The sequence below is a fragment of the Cetorhinus maximus genome, chromosome 3 (genome assembly GCF_964194155.1).
Source record: "Cetorhinus maximus chromosome 3, sCetMax3.hap1.1, whole genome shotgun sequence".
Lineage (NCBI taxonomy): Eukaryota > Metazoa > Chordata > Chondrichthyes > Lamniformes > Cetorhinidae > Cetorhinus > Cetorhinus maximus.
Genome location: NC_135881.1, coordinates 65,772,659 through 65,796,503, shown reverse-complemented (window position 1 = coordinate 65,796,503; position 23,845 = coordinate 65,772,659). Strand labels below are relative to the sequence as shown.

The window sequence follows — 23,845 nt, the reverse complement described above, 5'->3', positions numbered from 1 at the left end:
GCAGCCATCCCAGGAATCAGTCTTCATTCTGTTTTTTTTACAAACAAGGAGTAATTCCTTTTCAATCTATTGTAGGGGGACAGGTAACATCTTTTGTAATCAAGTGTCCCACATGGCATGTTGCCTACCTGGTGCCAGGATAAGGGACTTTTCAAACCAGCTTGAAATGATATTGGAGAGGGAATGGGAGGATGCAGTCATTGTTGTCCAACAACATAGAAAAGAGTAGGCAAGAGGTTCTGTTTGGAGAGCACCAGGAACAAGGAGCTTAATCAAAGGAAAGACCTCAAGGGTTAGAATCTCTGGATTATTACCCGAGCCACGTGCAAATTGGCGTAGGGATAAGCAGATCAGGGAGGTGAACAGATGGCTGAAGAAGTTTTGGGAACATGGTTCCATTTCATTGTGCACTGGAACCAATACTGGGGCAAGAAGAGCTGAACAATTGCGATGGGCTCCACCTGAGCCTGGCTGGGATCAGGGTCCTAGTAGAAAGGATAAATAGTGCGGTCGCAGGTATGGTCTCACACACTTTTTAACTGGAACATGAGGTGCGAGGGACAGCTCAGGTGAAAAGGGTAGTAAAGATATAACTAGTAAGCAAACAAAAGGGAAGGGAACACCCCAGCAATATAACTGAAGACTTGTGCTCCAGAATTAGCCAGGCCCCTAGACAAGCTGTTCCAGTACAGCTACAACACTGGCATCTACCTGACAATGTGGAAAGTTGACCAGATATGCCCTGTCCACAAAAAGCAGGGCAAATCCAACCCAGTCAATTACCGCCCCAATTATCTCTACTCAGTCATCAGCAAATGATGGATGGTGTCTTCGAGAGTGCTATCAAGCGACATTTACTCAGCTATAACCTGCTCACTGACGCTCAGTTTGGATTCCACCAGGGCCACTCAACTCCGATCTCATTACAACCTTGTTCAAAACATGGACAAGAGCTGAACTGAAAAGGGGAGGTGAGTGACTGCAAGGCAGCATTTGATTGAGTGTGGCATCAAGGAGCCCTAGCAAAATTGGAGTCGATGGGAATACTTTCTGTTGGTCGGAGTCATACCTAGCACAAAAGAAGATTGTTGTGGTTATTGGGGGCCAATCATCTCAGTCCCAGGACAACGCTGCAGGAGTTCCTCAGGGTAGTGTCCTAAGCCCAACCATCTTCAACTGCTTGCTAGGACCCCGGGAAGTGCCGAGGATCAGAGGGACCTTGGTGTACATGTCCACCGGTCCCTTAAGGTAGCTGGACAGGTAGATAAGGTGGTTAAGAAGGCATGTGGGATACTTACCTTTATTAGCTGAGGCATAGAATATAAGAGCAGGGAGGTTATGCTGGAACTGTATAAAACGCTGGCTAGGCCACAGCTAGAGTATTGCGTGCAGTTCTGGAATCCGCATTATAGGAAGGATGTGATTGCACTAGAGAGAGTGCAGAGGAGATTTACCAGGATGTTGCCTGAGCTGGAGAGTTTTAGTTATGAGGAGAGATTGGATAGAGTGGGGTTATTTTCCCTGGAGCAGAGGAGATTGAGGGGGGACTTGATTGAGGTGTATAAAATTGAGGGGCATAGATAGGGTAGACAGGAAGGAACTTTTCCCCTTGTTGGAGGGATCAATAACCGGGGTGGTGGGGGGGGGCATAGATTTAAGGTAAGGGGTAGGAGGTTTAGAGGGGATGTGAGGAAGAATTTTTTCTGGAACTCACTGCCTGAAGGGGTGGTAGAGGCAGAAACCCTCATAACATTTAAGAAGTATTTTGATGTGCATTTGCGATCCCATGACATACAAGGCTATGGGCGTAGTGCTGGAAAATGGGATTAGAATAGTTAGGTACTTGTTTGACCAGCACAGACTCAATGGGCCGAAGGGCCTTTTTCTGTGCTGTAGACCTCTGTGACTCTGACTTTCTAAATGGTGGTTAAAAGATAGCAACAATGGATGTTCAGAGAAGCTTGGGGTCCAGGTACACAGGTCATTAAAATTTCAAGAAGAGGTACAGAAAATAATCAATTTTGTGCCGCAACGTGCTATACTCACATTCGTAGTCAGCCTCAATTTTTCACCCCACAATGTTTTCCTTACCGATACCTTATAACTGGACGCAGTGGATGACCAGGTATTACAAGTTGTGTTGCAAAGATTTGTGGGTATTTAAGACATGCTTCCACAGAGTAGACCCTTCATGGTGAATGACGAAGAGAAATGAGTCTTCCAACAAAATAAGTGAAGTATGAAGTTGGTTTCAAGCTAAAAGCTGTAATGTTTGTTAACTCATCAAGTAACTGTGCTGCAGCGAGGGAATTCGGTGTTAGTGAAAAACTGGTGTGAGATGACAGAAGATGGAATCTGCCCTGAAGAAGATGCCTAATACCAAATGTGCCATGCAAACAGGGACCAGCCATTGTCCTGATCTTGAGAAGCATGTGTTGGAATTGGCCCTCGACAATCATCAGAATGGTTTCATTGTGACCAGAAATGCAATGCGTATATATGCACTTAAGCAGACCAAATCAAATCCAGCAGAGGTTTCAGAGCAACAGCTAGTTGACGTAGCTGTTTTAAGTAACAAGAGTGTCTGGTGTTGTAGCAGAAGATCAAGATCGCTCGGAGATTACCAAAAGAACTCTCTACTAAAATTACCATTATGAGAAGCCAAGCCATTCAAGGATCATGTTCGCACTGAATGCAGTAGGTGGATGGTTGATGGAGAAAAGCCTTTACAAAGAGTGGAAATATGCATGGTGCCCCCGCTTGGTGTTTTGTGTGATTTTATTATCAAATTGTTGGATGCTATTCATGCACAAACTGTCACCAAATCATTCAAGAAATGTAGAATATCCAATTCAATGGATGGAGAGGAACATGATCTGTTGTGGAGAGATGATTCTGAAACCAAACTCTGTTCAAGAGTGGGATCCTTACGGCGATGCCATAACCAAAGTGGCTCAGAATGAATTTGATGTCTGATGCTGAAGACAATGAAAACGCTTTCATTGTAGTTAAAGGTATCTTTGTACAATTACTCTATTCACTAAACCGTGCCATATTGATCTAATATGAATTACCAGTGTTATGTTTTCTTTTCACATTTCAAAATGGTGCCCACCCACACTCCGCATGTAAGTTAATGCCTGTTTTTGCAACGATTTTTGGAGGCTTCAACGGTCGACTTGTACGCCACCATCTGCAGTAACTTAAGAATCTGCTTTGTAGACCTCATATATGCTGTACTGTATGTCAGGTGATTTCAGCTTAGTTGGATCTGATTCTCGTGGCAATACTTTTCCTCCATCCTAAAGTATTATCTTTGTTACCGAATTGGTGACTGTACAGTCTACTCCTGATAATTTAAAGCTTATTAATGCAAATTACTGGATCATTTTAATTGCATTTAAGGGACTGGTTCCATTTAATGCAATTGTTTTATTTCAAATTTCTTGGGGTGTCAGCAAACAACAGTTGGAATTATCAGGAATAGTATGTATAACCAAGTTGGCTATCACTGAAGCAAATTTGTATTCGAGTTTTTTTTAAGTATGTGGTTTTAATCAGGCATTAAAGCAGTGAGGCAATGATTATTTAAGGCTGGGGGGAAACACATGACTTATTGACAATTTATGCAAGTGTGGAACAAATGTGTGTGCAGTAAGTTCTTGCTTAAATGTTATTTCACTTTAACATTGTTAATAAAGTAGTGCCACTTACCCATTTAACATTATCAGTTTCATTTTAACGTTGCTTGCCAAGGACTTACTCTTCTGTTGCCTGCCTGCTCACATGACCCTTCCTGCATTCTCTCACCAGTAGTCTCTCTTCCTCCCACTGCCAGCATTGTTCCCCAGCATTGTTCCCCGGCCTTGCCTCTGCCCAGTCTTGGCTTCGCCCAGCATTGCCTCCTGTCCTCTGTTCTTACCTTAGTCCCTGGGGACTAAGGTAAATTCTTGCTGCTGCACTCTTGGCTCCTGATTTTGCTGCTGAGCTTGCACTGAAACCCTGGGCTCCATCTCATGGCAGAAGTTGGTTGGTGCAGGTAGTCAGGACTCAAGCCACTACCTGCAGTGATGAACTTCTGCCACTAGATAGAGCCTGGTCAATCTATAAGTACTGTTATGTAGGTGAGTGTACTGTAATTCTTTTCAACATTGTACAGTATTGTATGTTGTATTTCTTTTATATTTAGTGATGTATTTTATTTTCCAAGTTATTTCAGCTAGAAATGCACAGTGCTGCACATGGATGACAGTATTTCAACCCTGTACAATGTTTTTTTCTGGGTGAGAAATGTCCAAAGGTGCCTAACTCTGGCTTTAACATTGATTCCTAAGTGAATCAATGATTCACTTAAAGTCATGATTTTCTGGAACACAACCACAACTTTTAAGTGAGGACTCCCTGTAATCTGAAAACACTTCACTAGATTGGCAGTTATGTATCCAGCCCTGGAATATTACCACAAGGGTGTATAGGAGGCAGAATAAAATGCAACACACTGAACCACAAACACATAGCTGAACTGAGTTCCTAATCTTGGCTCTCAAGTTGAAGCAGTTAAGATCAGTCAAGTGTGGAGGCTTCACTGAACCTCTTGGTGGCCAGCCAAGATTAACATCTGTAGTAGTTGGAGATTATTGATTTAGTGGGGCCTGCAAAAAGAAAAGATGAAGCAAAAAGAAAAAATGCAAGCTCTACTAGAAAGGTCCACTACCCTCTAAAGTTAAACAAAAATATAAAGTGAAATAAATTCTAGACTGACTACATGTGATTCAGTGACTCTGAAGCTGTTCAAAACAATACTTCCATGCAAAGTGTGACAATAAAATAACACAAAGCAAAACAAGTTTACAAAATTGACTATATAAACCGTTGTAGTAATGGGTATGATATGCTCACTTAATACACTGTTTATTATGCCCAATTCTATCAGTATGCTCTGTTCTTGAATGGTTAATGTCCAAATAGTCATTTGGTAGAACAGAACTTGAGTATTGCTGAAAAGAGACATGTCTAAGCTTTTCGTCTTGCACTCATCTGGATACTCGCAAGAATACCAATATAAAGGGGAAAACAACAATTTATACTGTATGTGAAGAGAGTGCTGATTGGTTGGCAAGTGGCATTGCCATGGAGAATGCACTACTGATGGCGACTGACAGTTAATGCCAAGCATTGTTTTAAATTTAAACTGGCATCTTGATCCTGATTGGTCAAGGCATTACCCTGAGGAATGAGTCAGTGAATGGCTGTCACTTATTTGGTTTAGCTGAAACAGGTGCAATGTATGTACATGTTCTTTCTGCCTGCAAAGAACAGAGCTCTGTGTAATATATATGTAGCTTCCAGTACTTGCAAATGCACCACACTGCAAGCCCAATTGACAATCTTAAATTGGTTGTCAGTGTAATTCTTAGCATATTGAAGATTATTTAGCGAATGTTGTCCAATCACAAAATCACATCGAATGTTGGACACTATGTTTTGAGTTTTGCCGGCATGGGCTGGTTAGGTGTGGCCTGCACCATGCCCATTGCAAACTGCAGCTGGGAATTGCTGTTTGTCCAACTTCTTCAAGATCTCATCAACCTTTTGGCTGTATCATGCCACTGATCCCTATCCTAATTTCACAGCCACATAATGACAGTCTTATAATCAACAGATGTTCTTGGGTCTTTTCTTACTATGCGTGACTGAATTAATCTGCCTGCCATTTGTACACACCAATATTCTATGTGGATGTTCACAATCTTGGAAACAAAATGATCCATGTCATCCTTGCAATAAAAACAGAAAATGCTGGAAAAACTCAGCAGGTCTGGCAGCACCTGTGGGAAAGAAACAGAGTTAATGTTTCAAGTCCGTATGACTCTTTGGGATGAATGCATTGGGAGAGGGAAATTTAAGAAGATAGTTAGTCCTGAAAAGAGATTGGGGTTGACCTTTCCGTTCCATGATGCCCCTGTAATTAAACAAAGTTTTGGCTGAGGAGAGCAAAGCACAGCCATGGTCCAACTGCACCTGACATTTGATGACTAACGCAATTGTGTACCAAATGAGGGACCAATGATGGGGGCAGTACTTGGCGGCACCACCACCTTCCAAATCACACGCCATCCTGACTTGGAAATATATCACCGTTCCTTCGCTGTCACTGAGTCAAAACCCTGGAACTCCCTTCCTAACAGCACTGTGGGTGTACCTACATCACGTGGGGTGCAGCGCTTCGAGAAGGCAGCTCACCACTGCTTTCTCAACGGCAGCTAGGGATACGCAATAAATGCTGGCCTAGCCAACAACACCCACGTCCTGTGAACAAATTAAAGAAAAGAAAACATTAATGGAGCAGCCAATGGAGGCATCTGTAGGCACCAGAGGCAATGAGATCAGCAAAGGGGCCAATCTCAGCCAGATAATCGGACAGGACCTGTGAGTCATTTTCCCTAATTGGCGGCCCCCAAGTGAATGTGGTTGGCCGGCCCCTTCCCACGCGCTTGGGAATTCCACCGGCAGGAGACCCGTCTCCTAGACTAAATTCAGCCTATTGTCACAGCAAAACTATCACAAAGGTACCACACATGATATTTCTTGATTGAAAACTGAATTGGTCATGTATCATCTTTCAATGTAAAGCTCTGTGATTGGGTGATCTTGCTTATTTAAGCTGAGCTGCAGTGACATCTTTAGAAGCCAGGTTCTGTAATTCCACCCATTCAGATCTTTCTAGCTTCAAATCAAGGTGTAAATGATAAACTCAGAAAAATCAAAGAGAGAAACATGACTTTAATTCACCAGCGTTGGAAACCGTAAAGGTGATCAGGATGTTATATCCGATAAAATTCTCTGCAATGAAATGAAAGTTCTGCATATAGGCACTAGATGGTGCCATACACCCTTATGTGCTATCATTGCTTTTTAAGTAGTGTATCACATACAAACCTGCAAGTATTTTCCACTAGTACCTGTATGGAAACCAGACAGGTTTTTCGCAGGTCCCTACAATCTGTAAATTGTTTTGGAGTTATTGGCTTTTTTTTAGCCTTTTGGGCAGCTTTTGCTTTCTGCTCTTGCCACGGCACTGAAAAGGCATTAACCAAAGTCACAAATAACATCCTCTGTGATTGTGGTGTGCTATCTTTCCTCAACCTCTCTGCGCCCTTTAACATGATCAATCACACCATCCTCCAAAGCCTTTTCCTCCCATTGCCTACTGCAGTGGAAATGCCCTCACTTTGGTTCTACTTTTATTTACCCAATCGCAGCCAAAGCATCTTTTCCCACCTCGACATTGTTACCTCAGAAATTTCACAAGAATCCATCCTTGGCCTCCTCCTCTTCCTCTATAGATAATCTGCATGGGGTCAGCTTCTACATGTGTGCTGACAATACCCGGCTGTGTCTCTCCACCACTTCTCTCAACTCCATAGAAAAGACATAACTATTGTTTTCAGCCCCTGCCAAAAATATGTACCCTTACCATAGATTCCAGTCTCCTCCCAACCATTGCCTCAGGCTGAACCAGATTGTTCATAATCTCAGTGTCCTGTTTGATCCTGAATTTATCCCATATCCATTATCACAACGACTTTTACACCCACTCCCAAAACATCCCTGTCTCAAAATCTGATGCTGAAACATTCATCCATGCCTTTATTACCCCCAGACTCACTCATTTTTTAAAATTCATTTGCGGGATGTGGGCACCAGTGCTAGACCAGCACTTATTGAACCTCCCATCCTCCACTGTCCGTTAACTTCAGCTCATCCAAAACTCTGCCATTCTTATCCTCTCCCACACCAGAATCCACTCACTCAATCTCTTAGCTCAGGGATTGGCAACCTTTCAAAAGTGGCATAAGAGGTCTTCATTTTTTTGCTAATTTAAGGTCATGTATGCTAGTAATACATTTTAGCATTTATAGGGTCTCTATATATAGTTAAACTATTGTGTGTAAAATAATAGGTTTTTCAAAATGCTTAAAAAGCTTCATTTAAAATTATATTAAAATGCAGATCTCACCAATTTAATGTGATCCTCGACCTTGCTTTTTCTTCCTTTCTTAGGAGCTGACATTTAGTCAAATATACCCCTCAATTTACAGTGTAAAACATCACAACATCAAACACACTGTATTGTTCAGCATTATATGATACTGATGTAAACAGCTAATCAGGGCTTAAAAATATCGCAGCAATGCATAAAACACAAGCATTTGCTATTTAAATTCTATACATCTTTTGTCAATACCTTTTTGGGATAAGTAAATGTTTCCTTAGAACTTTTCCTGCCATTAATTGGACTAGCAGTGTAAGTGCCACACAAAATCATCTCTAGAGGTTGCCAATCCCAGTTGTAGCTCTTTGACCTACTTTGCCTCCCAGTCACTCAATGTCTCAGTTTAAATTCTCAACCATGCTTTTCAATTCTTTCATACAAACATACGAACAGGGAGCAGGAGTAGACCATTCAGCCCCTTGAGCTTGTTCTGCCATTTAATAAAATCATGGCTGATCTGATGGTAACCTGAAATCTGCATCCTACCTACCCCTGATAACCTATCACCCCCTTGCTTACCAAGAATCTATCTACTTCTGCCTTAAAAAAATTCAAAGACTCTGCTTCTGCCACCTTTTCAGGAAGAGAGTTCCAAAGACTCACGACCCTCTGAGTGAAAAGATTTCGCCTCATCTCTGTTTTAAATGGACAATTCCTTTATTTTAAACAGTGACCCCTAGTTCTAGATTCTCCTACAAGAGAAAACATCCTCTCCACATCTACCCTGTCAAGACCCATCAGGACCCTATATGTTTCAATCAAGTCGCCTGTTACTCTTCTAAACTCCAGCAGATACAAGCCTGGTCTGTCCAACCTTTCCTCATAAGACAACCCACCCACTGATGAACCTTCTCTGAACTGCTTCCAATGCATTTACATCCTTCCTTAAATAAGTTGGCCAATAGTGTACACAGTACTCCAAATGTAGTCTCACTAGTTAGTGCCCTGTACAACTGAAGCATAACCTCCCTACTTCTGCATTTAATTCCCCTCACAATAAATGATAACATTCTACTGGCTTTCTTAATTACTTGCTGTATCTGCATACTAGCCTTTTGTGATTCATGCACTTGGACACCCAGATCCCTCTGAATCTGAGCTCTGCAATCTCTCACCATTTAGATGATATGCCTCTCTTTTATTCTTCCTGCCAAAATGGACAATTTCACATTTTTCTACATTATACTCCATTTGTCAGACCTTTGCCCACTCAGTTAACCTATCTATATTTTTTGTAGCCTCCTTATGTCCTCTACACAACTTACTTTCCTACAACCATCCCTTCACCAAAGTCATTTATATAAATTGTAAACAGTTGAGGTCCCAGCACTGATCCCCGTGGCACACCACTCATTACATCTTGTCAACCTGAAAAAGACCCATTTATGCCTACTCTCTGCTTCCTGTTAACCAGCCAATCTTCTATCGATGCCAACATGTTACTTGCATACCATGAGCTTTTATTTTCCACAATAACCTTTGATGTGGCACTTTATCAAATGCCTTCCTACCTCTGCATCCTCTTCCAGTCCTATAAACCCTTCCTTGAATTTCGTCCGTTGTTCATCCCCTCTCCTCTACTGCCATTTTATTGGCTGTGCTTTAAAACTTGTAATCCCTGGTATTCTCTTACTAAACCTTTTTGGCTCACCACCCCATTCTCCTCCTCTTAAGAGATCTTTAAAAGCCACCTCTTTGCAATATTGATTCTAATATTATTGACAGAGGCCTGGGGCAATGGGCCCTTCAATCTGTGCATGGTCAGTGCAAGACCAAGGAAGAGGAAGGAGAGAAAAGAACTAAGAGTAAGAAGCTTAACAAAATAGGCCTTTAACATGTGATATGTGGGGGTGGGGGGGTGGCAGTTACTGGCATTCAGGCAGTTTGATTCTCCACTTTCATTTTGATCTCACGTATTCTATCTACAGTGTATAGTTCTGTGTAATAATTTACAATCATTTTTTTATGTACGTTTCACTCCAGAGCTTGATCATGCCAACATTTTAGCTCTTGAACGATGTGTTTACAAATTCATTCTTCTTGTACTGTTGGGGGGATGGATCTGTGCCACTAGCACCTGGGAGATTGAAAGTGAAAAGATGCCTGTCAGTGGTGGATAATGCAATGTTGATTTTTTTTTTTTATTTGCAATCTCTCAGCGGATTAAATATTCCATGGAAAACTTAAGGATCATGGAAGTATCACCTGTGGAAGGTCATATATCTTGGCAAATTTCACTCTGGTGGATTTGATAGTTAGTGAGATATTTACCTTCTTGGAAGCTTTACCTGTCTTTATTCGTCTCCATCTATGTACTGTCCAGTAAAAGGATCATCCAGGTTGGATAAATCGCTTTTTATCCTTTCATACTTAGGGTAAAAATTACAATTGATTGAGCTTACACCTGAATGCCTGGTGTGCTGGGGGTGTATGAGAGCCATCTTTTACATGGGCATTAACTACTTTAATTTCAGTAGGTTATATCTTCCCTAAAAATAGCATTCACAAACTTGTGTGCTGCATTAGACACACACTGACTACTATTCAATGAACCACTGCCATCATTTCTTCAAGCTTCACTGTTTCTGCTCATTCAGATCAAAGTGGATCCTGCAAGACACTGTAATGTGTCAAGATCAGTAACCTTGTTTAAATACCATTTACAGAAAATTTTAATTATCACTTGACACTTTTATTTTTTTCTTCAACAACTTGCCCATAATGTAAACCAATCTGAATTTTAAGCATATTCAGGAACAGTTGATCATGTTGATGTGAAGGTTTGAGAAAAACCACCCACTCATTTAAAGCTGAAGCATTACTGATCTGATTGGGCATTTTGGGTTTGGGTGGCACAGTGGGTTAGCACACAGGCTTCACACCTCATCCCTTGGATTTGCACGCAACCTAAATGATAGTTGTCAGGGCCCAAAACAGAATGAGTTTCAGATAATCTTAACTTAATTCTTAATGGGCACAAATTCACTTCAGAAAGCTTCCTTCAATTTTCCACTAAACTGAGGCATCAAGGCTGGTTAGTGTGGAAATGGAAATGTCACCTTGGGTACTCATGTGAAGCTGAGGTTAAAGTGTTTTTAAGGGTTTAGCCTGTATATGGCCATTACTATCCTTAACTGATAAGTATAATGTTAACAATGGCAAAGGACAACTAAACTGGGTTGATCTTTATGTTTACTTCAAAGCATGATTTACAGGATGTATGCTTATCTGAATTTGTTTTGTCTTTTCTCTTGAATAGGTCTTGTCATTTGTGGCCTTTATTCTGGAGGAGATAGTGTATAGCTGCATGAACTGTCATGCGCTTTACTTCTTTGAGTTTGTCAGCTGTAGTGCCTTCTTACTGACCACTTTCCTGCTAATCATACTGACTACTTCTCTGGAAATTAAATTGAACCGGATCAGCTGGCCAACAGTGGTAAGTAGAATAATTTAATTCATTAAAAATGCTTTGTGTTCTGTTTAGTTTTACATTCCATCAGCCTGGATATCAATTTCTTAATGTTTTTCATCTATGATTCTGTTTTAATATGCGTTACCAGAATCGGTCAAATTCAAACTGACCCCAATAATTTTGTAAATAGGGTTTTGGCCATACTTACAGCAAATTTGATTCACTCCACGTAATATGAAGTAACAACTGAACAAAGCGTACTTGATATGCCATGGGCAATGACAACATCACAATTCTAGCAATGGATACTTTGAATACTTGTGCTCCAGAACTGGCTACTCCTGTAACCAAGCTGTACCAGTACGGCTACAGCACAGCTACCCAACAAAGTGGAAAATTATCCACAAAAGGCAGGACAAGTCCAATCCAACTAATTATCATCCAGTTTTGGTTCCACCAGGATCACTTTACTTCAGACCATAACTGATTCTCCCAATCAACTTCAGCTGCTTCATCAAAGACCTTCCATCTTTCATAAGGTCAGAAGAGGGGGAGGGGGGCGCATTTGCTGACGATTACACAGTGTTGAGTAAATTTCCCATTTCCTCAGATGATGAATCAGATCATGCCCATATGCAGCAATACCTGGACAAAATCCAGGCTTGGGCTGATCAGTGCAACAGCCATCATGCTACACAAGTGCCAGGCAATGGCTGTCTCCGGTAACAGAGTCGAACCACCTCCCCTGACTTTCAGCAGCATCACCATCACTAAATTCTGCACCATCAACACCCTGGGGTGATCATTGACTAGAAACTTAATTGGAGTTGCCACATAAATATTGTGCCTATAAGAGCAGATCAGAGGCTGGGAATTGTGTTGCAAGTAATTCAATTCTTGACTCCCCAAATCCTTTCTACCACTTACAAGGCACAAATCAGGAGTGTGATGAAATACTCTCCACTCCCCTGGTTGAGTGCAGTTGCATCAACACACATGAAGCTCAACACCATTCAGGGCAAAGCCGCCTATTTGATTGGCAGCCTATCTACCACTTTAAACATTCACTGCTTCCATCTCTGGTGCAACATGGCTGCAGTGTGTACCATCTACAATTTGCACTGCAGCAGCTCACCAAGACTTCTTCACAGCACCTCTCAAACCTGCAACCTTTACCACCTAGATGGACAAAGGCAGCAGACACATGAGAACACCACTGCCTTCAAGTCCCCTTCCAAGTCTCACACTCTCCCAGCTTGGAACTATATTGCTGTTCCTTCCTGGTCACTGGTTCAAAATCTCATAACTCCTTAACTCTCAGCACTGTGGGTGTACATACACATAGACATAGGGACTGGAGTGATTCAGGAAGGAAGCCCACCAACATTTTCTGGAGGGATAGGTCCTTGCCAGCGATGCCCACATCTCATGAACGAATAAACCAAAATGTTACATTGGTGGAGCAGTAGTGGTTCTGAGGAAATCCCCAGCTATCAAGTTTGAACTTGATTAGTGCTGTCATCACTCAGGATTTCGATTAACCAGTTTGTTTTTGAACCAACTACCTTTTTTTTACTTTTATAAGCAATCTGGCAGCTAAAGTCTGACCTTTTTTGCCTGATTTTTATTTTTGTTTTTTTCCACCTATTGGTGCATGATTTGCAGTAAAATATCAAAAGTGGAGCAATTCAAGCTGCAAAATCAACATAGCCTTGAACTTCCTTTTAATGTTACCAATAAGGAAGGTATCTGTATCTACTAGAAACAAGATATCCTACAATAAAGAAAGAGAGAGAGGCTGCATAAAATAAATGTACCCCTGCATAGTACATTGTCAAGGCCATAGCAGAGTCAGGTTAATTTATCATAATACAAACCTTTGTTTTTGAATTTTTCAAAAAGTGGTAATCCTGTTCCACATTCATAGGAATGTACACCTGGAAACAAAAAATATTGATGACCCATTCTTCCACTGATTATGTACAATCTGCTCTATCATGGACTGAAATCCATTTACACTCCTGAGGAAATGTCTTTTCTTCTTGCCCAAAAAGATCAGTTAAACAAACCTCCAGAATATCTGTCTAATATTACATTTTACATTGTTTATTTTTGATCAGTTGCCTTATTTTATCGTGATATATCTATGTTCCCATAAATTCAGGAACAATTCACTGAGCTTTGCATCATGACTATTTAACAGCTACAAGGAAAACTACAATTCTATTCATAACAAGGGAAATCGTGTTTGACAAATTTATTAGAATTTTTTGAAGATGTGTCGAGTAAGGTAGACAAAGGGCAACCAGTAGATGCAGTATACATGGGTTTCCAAATGCATTCAATGAGATGGTACATAAAAGGTTAATACACAAAATAAGGGCAGATGGATCTGGGGTTAACTTATTATCATGGATAGAGGATTGGTTAACAAACATGAAGCAGAGAGCAGGGGCAAACGGCATTTTCAAATTGGCAGGCTATAATGAGTGAAGTGCCACAAGGATTTGTGCTGGGGCCTCGACTCTTCATAATCTATATTAATGACGTAGAGAAAGACACAGAGACTAATGTATCTTAAGCTTGAAAATGATACAAAGTTAGGCCAGAATATAAGCTGTGAGGAGGACACAAAGAAGCTGCAAAGAGATTAACAGGCAGGTTAAGCAAATAGGAACAAAGTCACAGATGGAGTATAATGTGGGGAAGTGTGAGGTTATTCACTTCGCTAGTAAGAATAGTAAAGCAGAATATTTTTTAAAAGACGTGAAACGTCTAAAAGTCGATGCTCAGAGAAACTTAGATGTGCTCATTCATGGAATACAACGTTAGCATGCGGGTATTGCAAGAAATTAGGGCACATGGCTGCCATTATTCAAGAGAATTGGAGTAGAAGAATAAAGAAATCTTGCTACGATTGTACAGGGCTTTGCTGAGACCACACCTATCCAAAGTTTTTGGTCTCCATATTTGAGGAAGGATATATTTGTATTGAAGTTGGCACAGTGAAGGTTCATGAGATTTATTCCTTAGATGAGAGGATTGTCCTATGATGAGAATCTTGAGTAAATTGGACCTACATTCTCTCAAGTTTAGAAGAGCGAGAGGTGATCTCATTGAAACATATAAGATTCTGAAGGGGTTTGACTGGGTAAACATTGAGAGGTTGTTTTGCCTGGCTGGAAAATCTAGAACATGGGTGCACACTCTCAGGATAAGGGGTCAATTATTTAGGACTGAGTTGAAGAGAAATTTCTTCACTCAAAGGGTTGCGAATCTTTAGAATTCTCTACCTTGGGGAGTTGTGGATGCTGCGTCATTAAGTATATTCAAGACTGAGATCAATAGATTTTTTGGACACCATGGAAATCAAGGTATATGGGGGTAGGGCAGGAAAATGCAGTTGAGGTAGATGATCAGCCATGATCTTATTGAATGCTGGAGCAGGATTGACGGGCCCTATGCCCTAGTCCTGCTCCTATTTCTTTTGGCTTACTCATACAGCCATTTTTAAACAGTTAGGTTCAGAACTGGAGAATTGTAAATGTTACATCCTTGTTCAAAAAAAGGGTGTAAGCATAAGTCCAGCAACTGCAGGTCAGTTAGTTTAGCCTTGATGGTGGGGAAACTTTTAGAAACAATATTTTGGGACAAAATTAATAGTTACTTGGGCAATGCGGTTAATTAAGGAAAGAGGATAATGCGGTTGATGTTGTGTTCCAAAAAGCACTTGATAAAGTGTTGCACAAATGACTTGTGAACAAAGTTCGAGCTCATGGAAAAAAGGGACAGGGATGCCTATGGTCCTTTGTGGACTATGGCTAATTAACTACTTAATCACTTAGCAACAGACTGCAAAGTTGGCTGAGTGCAAGAAACAGAGCAGTGGTGAATGATTGATTGTTTTATGGACCAGAGGAAGGCTTATAGTGGAGTTCCCTAGGGGCTGGTGTTAGGACTACTGCTCCTCTTGACCTATATTAATGTCCTAGACTTTGGTATACAGAGCACAATTTCAAAATTTGTGGATGATATGAAATTTGGAGGTATTGTGAACTGAGGATTAAACTTCAAAAGGACATAGCGAGGTTGATCAAATGGGTGAACAAGTGGCAGATGAAATTTAATGCAGAGAAGTGTGAAGTGATTCCTTTTGGTAGTAAGAATGGGAAACAGCAATATAAAATAAAGGGTATAGTTCTAAAGAGAGCAGAGAACTTGGGGTTATATGTGCACAGATCATTGAAGTGGCAGGGCAGGTTGAGAGAGTGATTTTAAAAAGTACATGGGATCCTGGGCTTTACAAATAGGGGCACTGAGTACAAAAGCAAGTAAGTTATCGTAAATCTGTATAAAACACTAGAGTATTCGGCATTCGAGAGGGTGCAGAAAAGAATCATGAGAATGGTCCGAGGAATGGGTCTTCAGTAACATGGAGAGATTGGAGAAACTGGAGCTGTTCTCCTTGGCGAAGAGAAGCTTGAGAGGAGATTTAAAACAAGTTATTTAAAATAATGAGGAATCTGAAATTGAGTCGTGGCTTTCAAAAGAGATCATTATCTGAAGAGGAAAAATTTGCAGGGCTATGGGGGGGGAAGGCAGGGAACTAGCAATAGGTGAATTGCTCTTGCAGAGAGCCAGCACTGACATGACAGGCCAAATGGCCTCCTCCTGTGCGGCGCTGTATCCAATTTATGATTAAGTAATTAACATGGTGTTAACTAATTTAACTGGAAATCATTCCCACATCTCCAGAACTCGATGGGAAACAGGAAAAAAATTCTTCTAATCTCTCTTCTCATTCAAAGCATGCTAAGTCTAAAGCACCTTTATACTTTGGGGTGCTTCCACGAGAAGCGGTTCTGTAATATGAGGACAGTTGGTTTTAAAATACTTCCCATTTGCATTCAGAGTAGCAAAACACTGACAGCAACAGTTTGGATTTGTGATTCCTGGCAATGGACAGAGCAGTGATACAAAAAAAAAACTCTGCTGACTTGTACTATGGGGCTAAGAAAATATTATGGGCAGCAATATCCGGCACCACTGGAAGCACCAATATAAGTTTGTTCCTGGTGATCTCTCAGGAACCCAGTTGGGTGAATTGAGTCTATCACTGGAGGATTCTGCATTACCTTATTTATATTACTACGTCACCTTCAAATAAAGCCAGATACCATTGGAAAATTTTATTTACTTACTTTGCAAAAGATAATTTCAGCCTGCACATGAACAGCGAGGCAAAGGAAACGTTTATCGTTTATTCCATTGAGGAATGTGACAGGATCTTGCAACCAAAATAAAACTGTAGGAAAATAGAAATTCGCTTTATTCAAAGAAGGCTGTATGTAAAAAAAAAAATATTCAGTTCTGCCTGGCAGTTAATTTCTCTGGTGTCTATTTATAACATTAAAGGCTAAACTAGTATCATGTTTCAAATTTGGGTTAATAGAGAGCCTGTTAGTAGGCACAACATTAAACATCATTAAATACCATCTGTGGAATTTCACAGTAATGTGTTGGGAACGATGATGGTAAGTATGTAACAGCTATTGAGAGTACGCCAAATGAATGATTCAGTTTCCAAATAGATGACGGATTGGTATAAGACAGCATTCATAAAGGAACTTGTTTTCTTCTCATTCAGTCTCTTTTTGAACATTTGCTTCCAGATACAAAGTATGAGAACAAAGTCCTCTAGAATCTGGAACTATGGATTTATCCCTTTTGAAAATTAATGGCTTAGTTAAAAGGAAGCAGTCATTATTAGTTACTACCAGGTTTTATAGAAATAAATCCAAGAAAATATTTTTAAAGGGGATTATAACTAAGAAATCCTTTCATGTAAGGCACCTTTTCTCATTACCCATATTTGAGATGTTTTTAGTCATCTGTCCTATTATGTGTCAAAAAAAAATTCACCACAGTAATTTGTTTGACAACAAAGCAGTTTCTCTGTTTTCTTTTTCCCTCTCTTTCAGTTTTTGTGCTCAGCTCATCACACACTAATCACTAATTCATCTCTAAATGAGCAAGTTAACTCTTTAGAAGTTACTGTGATGATTCACTTTCACCGTGAAGCTGTGACACAAAAGGGTAATTTAGTTAAAAAAAAATGTTGGGTTTTAACAGGATATCCACCATCTTGTATATACAGGAAGGTATATATTTCCGCTTTTAACAAAAGCTCTGCAGGCTTGAAAGGGACCAGAGCAGCTGGCAGAGAGAAGAGACTATAGCCACTAGCGCACAAGAAAGAACGTGTGGACAGGTCTAGAACTACAATGAAAGAAAGGAGGAAGCTCCCTTGAGCATGGGTTAAAAAATTATAGGCTGGAATTTACAGCCCCCCACCAGATGTGTTTTTGGTGTGGGGTTGGGGCTTATGTAAAATACGAGGGGTGCCAAGCCCATGCCCGAGCTATCCAGCATAATACAATAGGTAGGCAGGCAGCGAAATCGGCAGCCTGCCCACCACATTTAAATAATTAAAGGTCAGTTGAACTTGTCACCAAGGTAATTGACCAGGATATTATGCTGCCCACCCCATAACACTGTTGGCATGACGGGGGAGTGTGGGTTGGTGCAGGAGTGAGATGTCTGTTTTTTGAGGCCAAGTTGAAAAATGGTAGAAAAGAAGGAGCACAATGCACACCATTTGGGGTGGGGGGAGGGGGGCGTACCCCTCTACCCCCACCACCACCAAGATGTCACCACCGTTTGTCCCTCACCTCCTGCCCTTCAAAACCCAGCTCCTTGCTGCCTTCTCTCGTCTCCCTAGGCTCTCGGATCCCTTCCTGCCCTAAAGCTCAAATTACTCATCTCTGACAGCCATCACTCTTCTTTGTGCTCCTCCTTGCAGGTCCCGGCAGCACTCATGACTGAACTCTGGTGCTGTGAGGGCTGCTAGAACTGCCAGCCAGTCAGATTTGCCAGCAGCTCTCAAGTGTGGGGCTTGCTGTCCAGTGATGGTGGAAGCCCCAGTGTTAACTTGCTTAGCCCACTGGCAGCATGTTGTGGCTGTGGGTTGGCTTCTTCCAGGTGTGTCAGGTGCTGGCCAACTTCCCTTCTGGGGATGCAAGCAGTCCGCTCCCCATAAAATCCAGCCCTCTATACTGTCTGTGCAGCGTTAGTTGATCTTTCTTGGAATGTTTCGTCGATCTCAGTATCTATCAGATAAGGAGGAAATAATTAGCTCATAATTCTTACTGCAGTTTGCTGTCCTATGAACCCTGAGAGAGAGAATGTCAAGTAACAACAGAATCTTGCTCAGCCACAGTTGCCACCATAGCTGATTGACTTGCTGGTACTCACTATGCAGGCTCACCCATGAAGAATGGTCAGTAGGGTGGGGCACCTGTTGACTTCAGTTGCTTAATGAGGTGCTATAACCTGCAAGGCTACGGACCAGGTGCTGGAAGGTAGGATTAAAATGGGCAGCTAGTTTTTTTTATGCCAGCGCATACATGATGGGCTGAATGGCCTCTTTCTGTGCCGTAGCTTTCCTATGGTTCTATGCTACTGTCATACAAATATAAAAGTTAAAATGCTTTCATAAATGAACTAGAAGGCTATCCTATGTGTGTGTGCACTTTGTAAATACAATACTGGGGGTCAGTTAGCTCAGTTGGCTGGACGGCTGGTTTGTGATGTAGAATGACACCAACAGCGTGGGTTCAATTCCTGTACTGGCTGAGGTCATCCATGAAGGCCTCGCTGTCTCAACCTCGCCCCCTCGTCTGAGGTGTGGCAACCCTTGGGTTAAACTCACCACCCGTCGTCTCTCTAAAGAGAGAGCAGCCTGGGACTACAGAGACTTTCACTTCTTGTACAATACCCTCTGTATGTCAATATTTTCCCATTATAAATTCCTTTAGTCACGTTTATAATATTTATAATAGCAATAGTATATAAACTGTTCACACTGCACTTGGAGCCTCCTGCCACAAAATACCACCAATTAATTTTACAGTGCATGGTGTAAAATAAGTCCTGCAAATTTAAGCCTTGCTGCCAAATGAAACCACTTCACTTTTCCAGTAGCTGCACTGTTTTCTCTTTCATCAACCCTTTTTGCTCCTAGGTCTTGTTACTAAATTGTTTATGATGCTATATTTATATTAGTTAATCACTAACATTTCAGTTCTGTTCCTCCCAGTACCTCAGCTTGTAGAGAAACTCCGCCAACCAATTCTATTTCCCTGTCTCCCAAATGGCTCAGTTTTGCTATATAAGTAAATAATTATAGAAAAATATTATGGACAAAGTAAAGCCAAAAGGCATTGGTTTAAAACCGAGGCTGATTTCCTCCTATGTAACCTCAAACAATCATTGCCTTCCCTCTGGCCCCATTTCATGTGAAGACAGTGCTTGATCTTGAATTGCCTTAAATGCCACAGCAGATCAGCTAGTATAAATACACTGTCACAATTTGCTTGATAATCCCTTTCTTATCTTTTTAACAGATTTGAAAAGCTAGAGGCAGTAGTTTGCATGATAATTACTTACTACAGTTGCAGTGACCCAAATCCGGCACCCTCAGGACTGAGACCGTGCCGGGTTTTGGATTGTCCCGGGTTTTGGAACCAAATCCTTTTTACAGGCCGTCTCTGTGGCACACTCTGTGCTGATCATTAATGTTGTTAAAAATAACTAGGTTGCAGATCGCGGGACAGGGAGTGCTTGCAAGTCCTCATAACCATTATGGGCAGAAACATTGAAGATTTAAAAGGTTGCTTAAAAAAATTTTTTTAAATCTATTAATCTTAAAGTGGAGTGATTCTTGCAGGAAAAGAGCATTCGCTTGGACTGCAATAAGGACATAAGAAATAGGAACAGGCCATTTGACCCCTCGAGCCTGCTCCGCCATTCAGTAAGATCATGGTTGATCTGCTTGTGTTTCGAATTCCACGTTCCCCTCTACCCCGATAACCTTAGACTCTTGTTAGGCAAGGGAATCCATCTATCTATTAAAAATATTCAATGACCCCCCCCCCCCCCCCCCCCCACTCTCCACCTTCTGAGGCAGAGTTCCAAAGTCGCACAACCCTCTGAGAGAAAAAACTTCTCATCACGGTCCTAAAAGGGTGATCCCTAAATTTAAAACAGTGGCCCCTAGTTCTGTACTCACCCACAAGAGGAAACATCCTTTCGGCGTCCACCTTGTCAAGACTGTTCAGGATCTTGTATACTTCAGTCAAATCACCCCTCACGCTTCTAAACTCCAATGGAAACAAGCCCAGTCTGTCCAACCTTTCCTCATAAGATAATCCGCTCATTCCAGGTACATAGCAGGGACAGAGAGAAACGGCTGATTTTTGATCCTCTCACCTGAAAGCTGGCTGGGAATGTTGAAATCAGAATGTTCCTGCCAGTGGAACAAGCAGCTTTGTACCTGGAGAATAGGGAGGGCTGGGGAGCTGAGGGAGGCAGATCTTAAAGTGCTGCTATGGACTCAGGTCCTGTGTGTGCACAACTCTTGCTGATTCCATCTTCTGAGATCAGCCTGAGAATTGCCCCTTCATTCTTGCACTTACTCTGTTCCAGGAGCAGCACCTGGGAGAGAAGTGTTTGGTTTTTGGACGGCTCCAGTTTTTGGATAGCCGGATTTGAGACACTGTACCTGTATTCTTAAAAAAAATCAAGCTTAAAACCCCACGCAGAGCAATACATAACACCCTTGCATCAAAAGCTCATTGCATAGAATTTGATAGCAAATCATGTAAGTGGCTTTTCCAAGTCTGTTCATGCTACCTGGTCTTGAAGGTGGGCAAAAATTTTCTACTGAGTGAAAATATTCTTATCATTTTCTTTGTGGTGCGTTTCCTGCTGGATGCATCACTATTTAGTGTTTTATGACCCCCAGTTGTTTGAACAGATTGCCAGTTAGTGATGAAAGGCCTCATTAATCTCATGACATTCTGTTACTTAATGTCACTTTTTCCCCCAAGCTGTACTTTTGTTGCACAAATATATTTTGATATATGGTCTCTAACAATATTGCATTTTTGTATTAGTGCAACCTCCCTCCTTACACTGCACCACCACCACCGCCCCCCCACCCCCGCCCCACTCCCACTGTGGTCAAAAACCTGTGTTTTAAAACACTACGGGGTAGAAATTTGTCTTGGGTGATGGCACGAAACAGACTGTACCAGATTAACTGCCCATGAGATGCAGCACCTGATATACCATTAACAGGAATGGAACTGAATATCAGTTGTGTATATGGGACAGCTAATCTATTTCGCTTCAATGCCGAGACAGAATTTTTCCAGTGTGCTTTAATTTTATCCCTTCTAGTTCAATATTATCCAATGAGCATATTTATTTAATAATTTACCTGATGAATAACCTGCTCGTGTGCTATAAATTTTCTGTATTTCTGTATGTGCTTAGACCTGAAATTTATCCCTTTAGTAATGTTATCTGTATCATTGAGGTGAAAAGACAGAACTTGTAGGAACGTAGTTTAAAATAATTCTATCTGCATCATTGTTCTATATTTGAATAATGTAAAAACATATCTATATTACATAAATAACTAAGTAACAACATATAGGAGCAAAAAGTGTCAATGGAAAAGGAAACATGCAGTTACTGGATAAGCCTTGAAGTGAATCTGTTTTGGAAAGGTGCCAGAAGTTTATTCTGTCAGTGGTTTTGAACCTGCCCCTGTCTGGGTTCGGTTTGCAGATCTTATTTGACACCCCAGCAGTGCAAAATGAATTGGTGGAATATTGATGATGTTCCAGATTTGACCTGCAAACCTGAGTGGATGGAGTCCGCTGTGAAGGGAAATGACTTGTTCTTTTCTATATGGTCAGTAAACGATGCTTCTACAAGACAGCAATTCACTTAACACAGGGTTCTTTTAGTACACTTATAATAGGGCCTGCTTTTCGTAACTATTCTTGTGAAAACTTTATTACAGCCAATTATTTGTTGTCGCTAAATTATTTGGGTTCATTTAATAAAATCTACACTGTTATTTCCTTATGTTAACATGCTACTGTAGTGGCATTTCGCTAATGATTTAATGACGCTGTCTCAAATAGCCATTCTGAATGTTGTTTGTTGGGCATCTATTGGTTTTCTGTTAGCTCATGTCTCACTGGGATTGGAGTGTAAATTATCAAAGATATGAATTGTCTGAATCACTGAAATGAAGAAATTCAAAAGTATAAAAGGATGCAGCATAGATCATTGTGTAACAGAAAATATTTCTATGGAACTTAGTTACCAACATGGTGCTTTCGTGAAAAGCATCAAATTATTGTTTTTAAATTTAAAATGCGAAGAGTTTGCTTTGAAAGTTTCATCAGCCTGTTGGGGACATTCTAATTTTGTGGTCAAAATAAACGGGCATCACATATTTACAAATTTTCTATCAAGTCAAAATCAATTCTCTGTGCTTTCCACTCTCAGTCGTGTGTATGACACTTGAGCTTCTCAAGTCACGTTTAAGTTTAATCACAGTCTTGTTGTCCATCTTCAGTAAAATATGGTTGACTCTAGCAACATAATAAATTTATAGACCTAATAGATGTGTCACATATGAAGACTAAGGGCTATCGACATAAGTGGTAATAAAAAAAAGACTTTAAAAAAAATTAGCTGTTTTGACCTGTGTTGCCCAGAAAGATACAAAGTAGATACTTTGGTCATTTGTTTAAAGGGCAATAAATTTCATAATTATTCTTGTGGAAACTTATAAATCTAGGCCTTCTCTAGTCTTCGTGGCCATAAGTTCCAACATCCTGACAAATATACTACTCAAATCTCCATAATTTACTCAGAGGATTCAGTGTCTGAGATCTGTGACCTGGAATTATTTAGAAGATCCTGTATACTATTACTATGGTGAAGCTTATATGATTAATTATGTTTTTGGACTGATTTGTAAGAGGGTTATAGTTTGGAACTGTATCTTTAAATCTAGGGTAAATGAGAGGGGTCATGTGACCTGTCCAGGAGTTTACCTGGCTGTAATGGCTGGTGGTAATTGATGAGAATCAATGCGAAGACTCAAATTGTGCTACTGAAAGGGAAGGGACGGATATTTACTTTTGAGGGCAATCACAGCTGTGGCTATGTCACAATCAAAAGACTTAAGTCGCCTGTAACCCATAAAGATGTTATCTGTGTCAAGATTATAAATAGTTGTGCTGAAATCTGCCCCTTTGGTCAAAAATAGCTAATTAACATTTCCACTTGGAGACAGGGGAAGCCATTTTCTATAAATCCAGGAATATCACAGTCCAATGCAGTTGCAGTTTTGGCTTTGTGTAAGTTGCAGCTCACTTGAAAGTCGAGGCAGCAAAAAAGATAAATGTCAGGCCAGCACTTCAAGTAGACAGAATACTAACTTTATTGCT

At 40.8% G+C, this 23,845-nt stretch overlaps 1 protein-coding gene across 3 annotated transcripts in view; it reads left to right on the top strand.

The window, feature by feature from the left end:
- Positions 1-23,845, top strand: part of cmtm6 (CKLF-like MARVEL transmembrane domain containing 6) — a 90,245-nt gene that overhangs the window by 41,903 nt on the left and 24,497 nt on the right. For all 3 annotated transcript variants that reach the window (XM_078538501.1, XM_078538502.1, XM_078538500.1), the window contains one exon: positions 11,316-11,492. In XM_078538501.1, the coding sequence (XP_078394627.1) occupies positions 11,316-11,492 (177 nt within the window). The remainder of the gene's footprint in view (positions 1-11,315; positions 11,493-23,845) is intronic.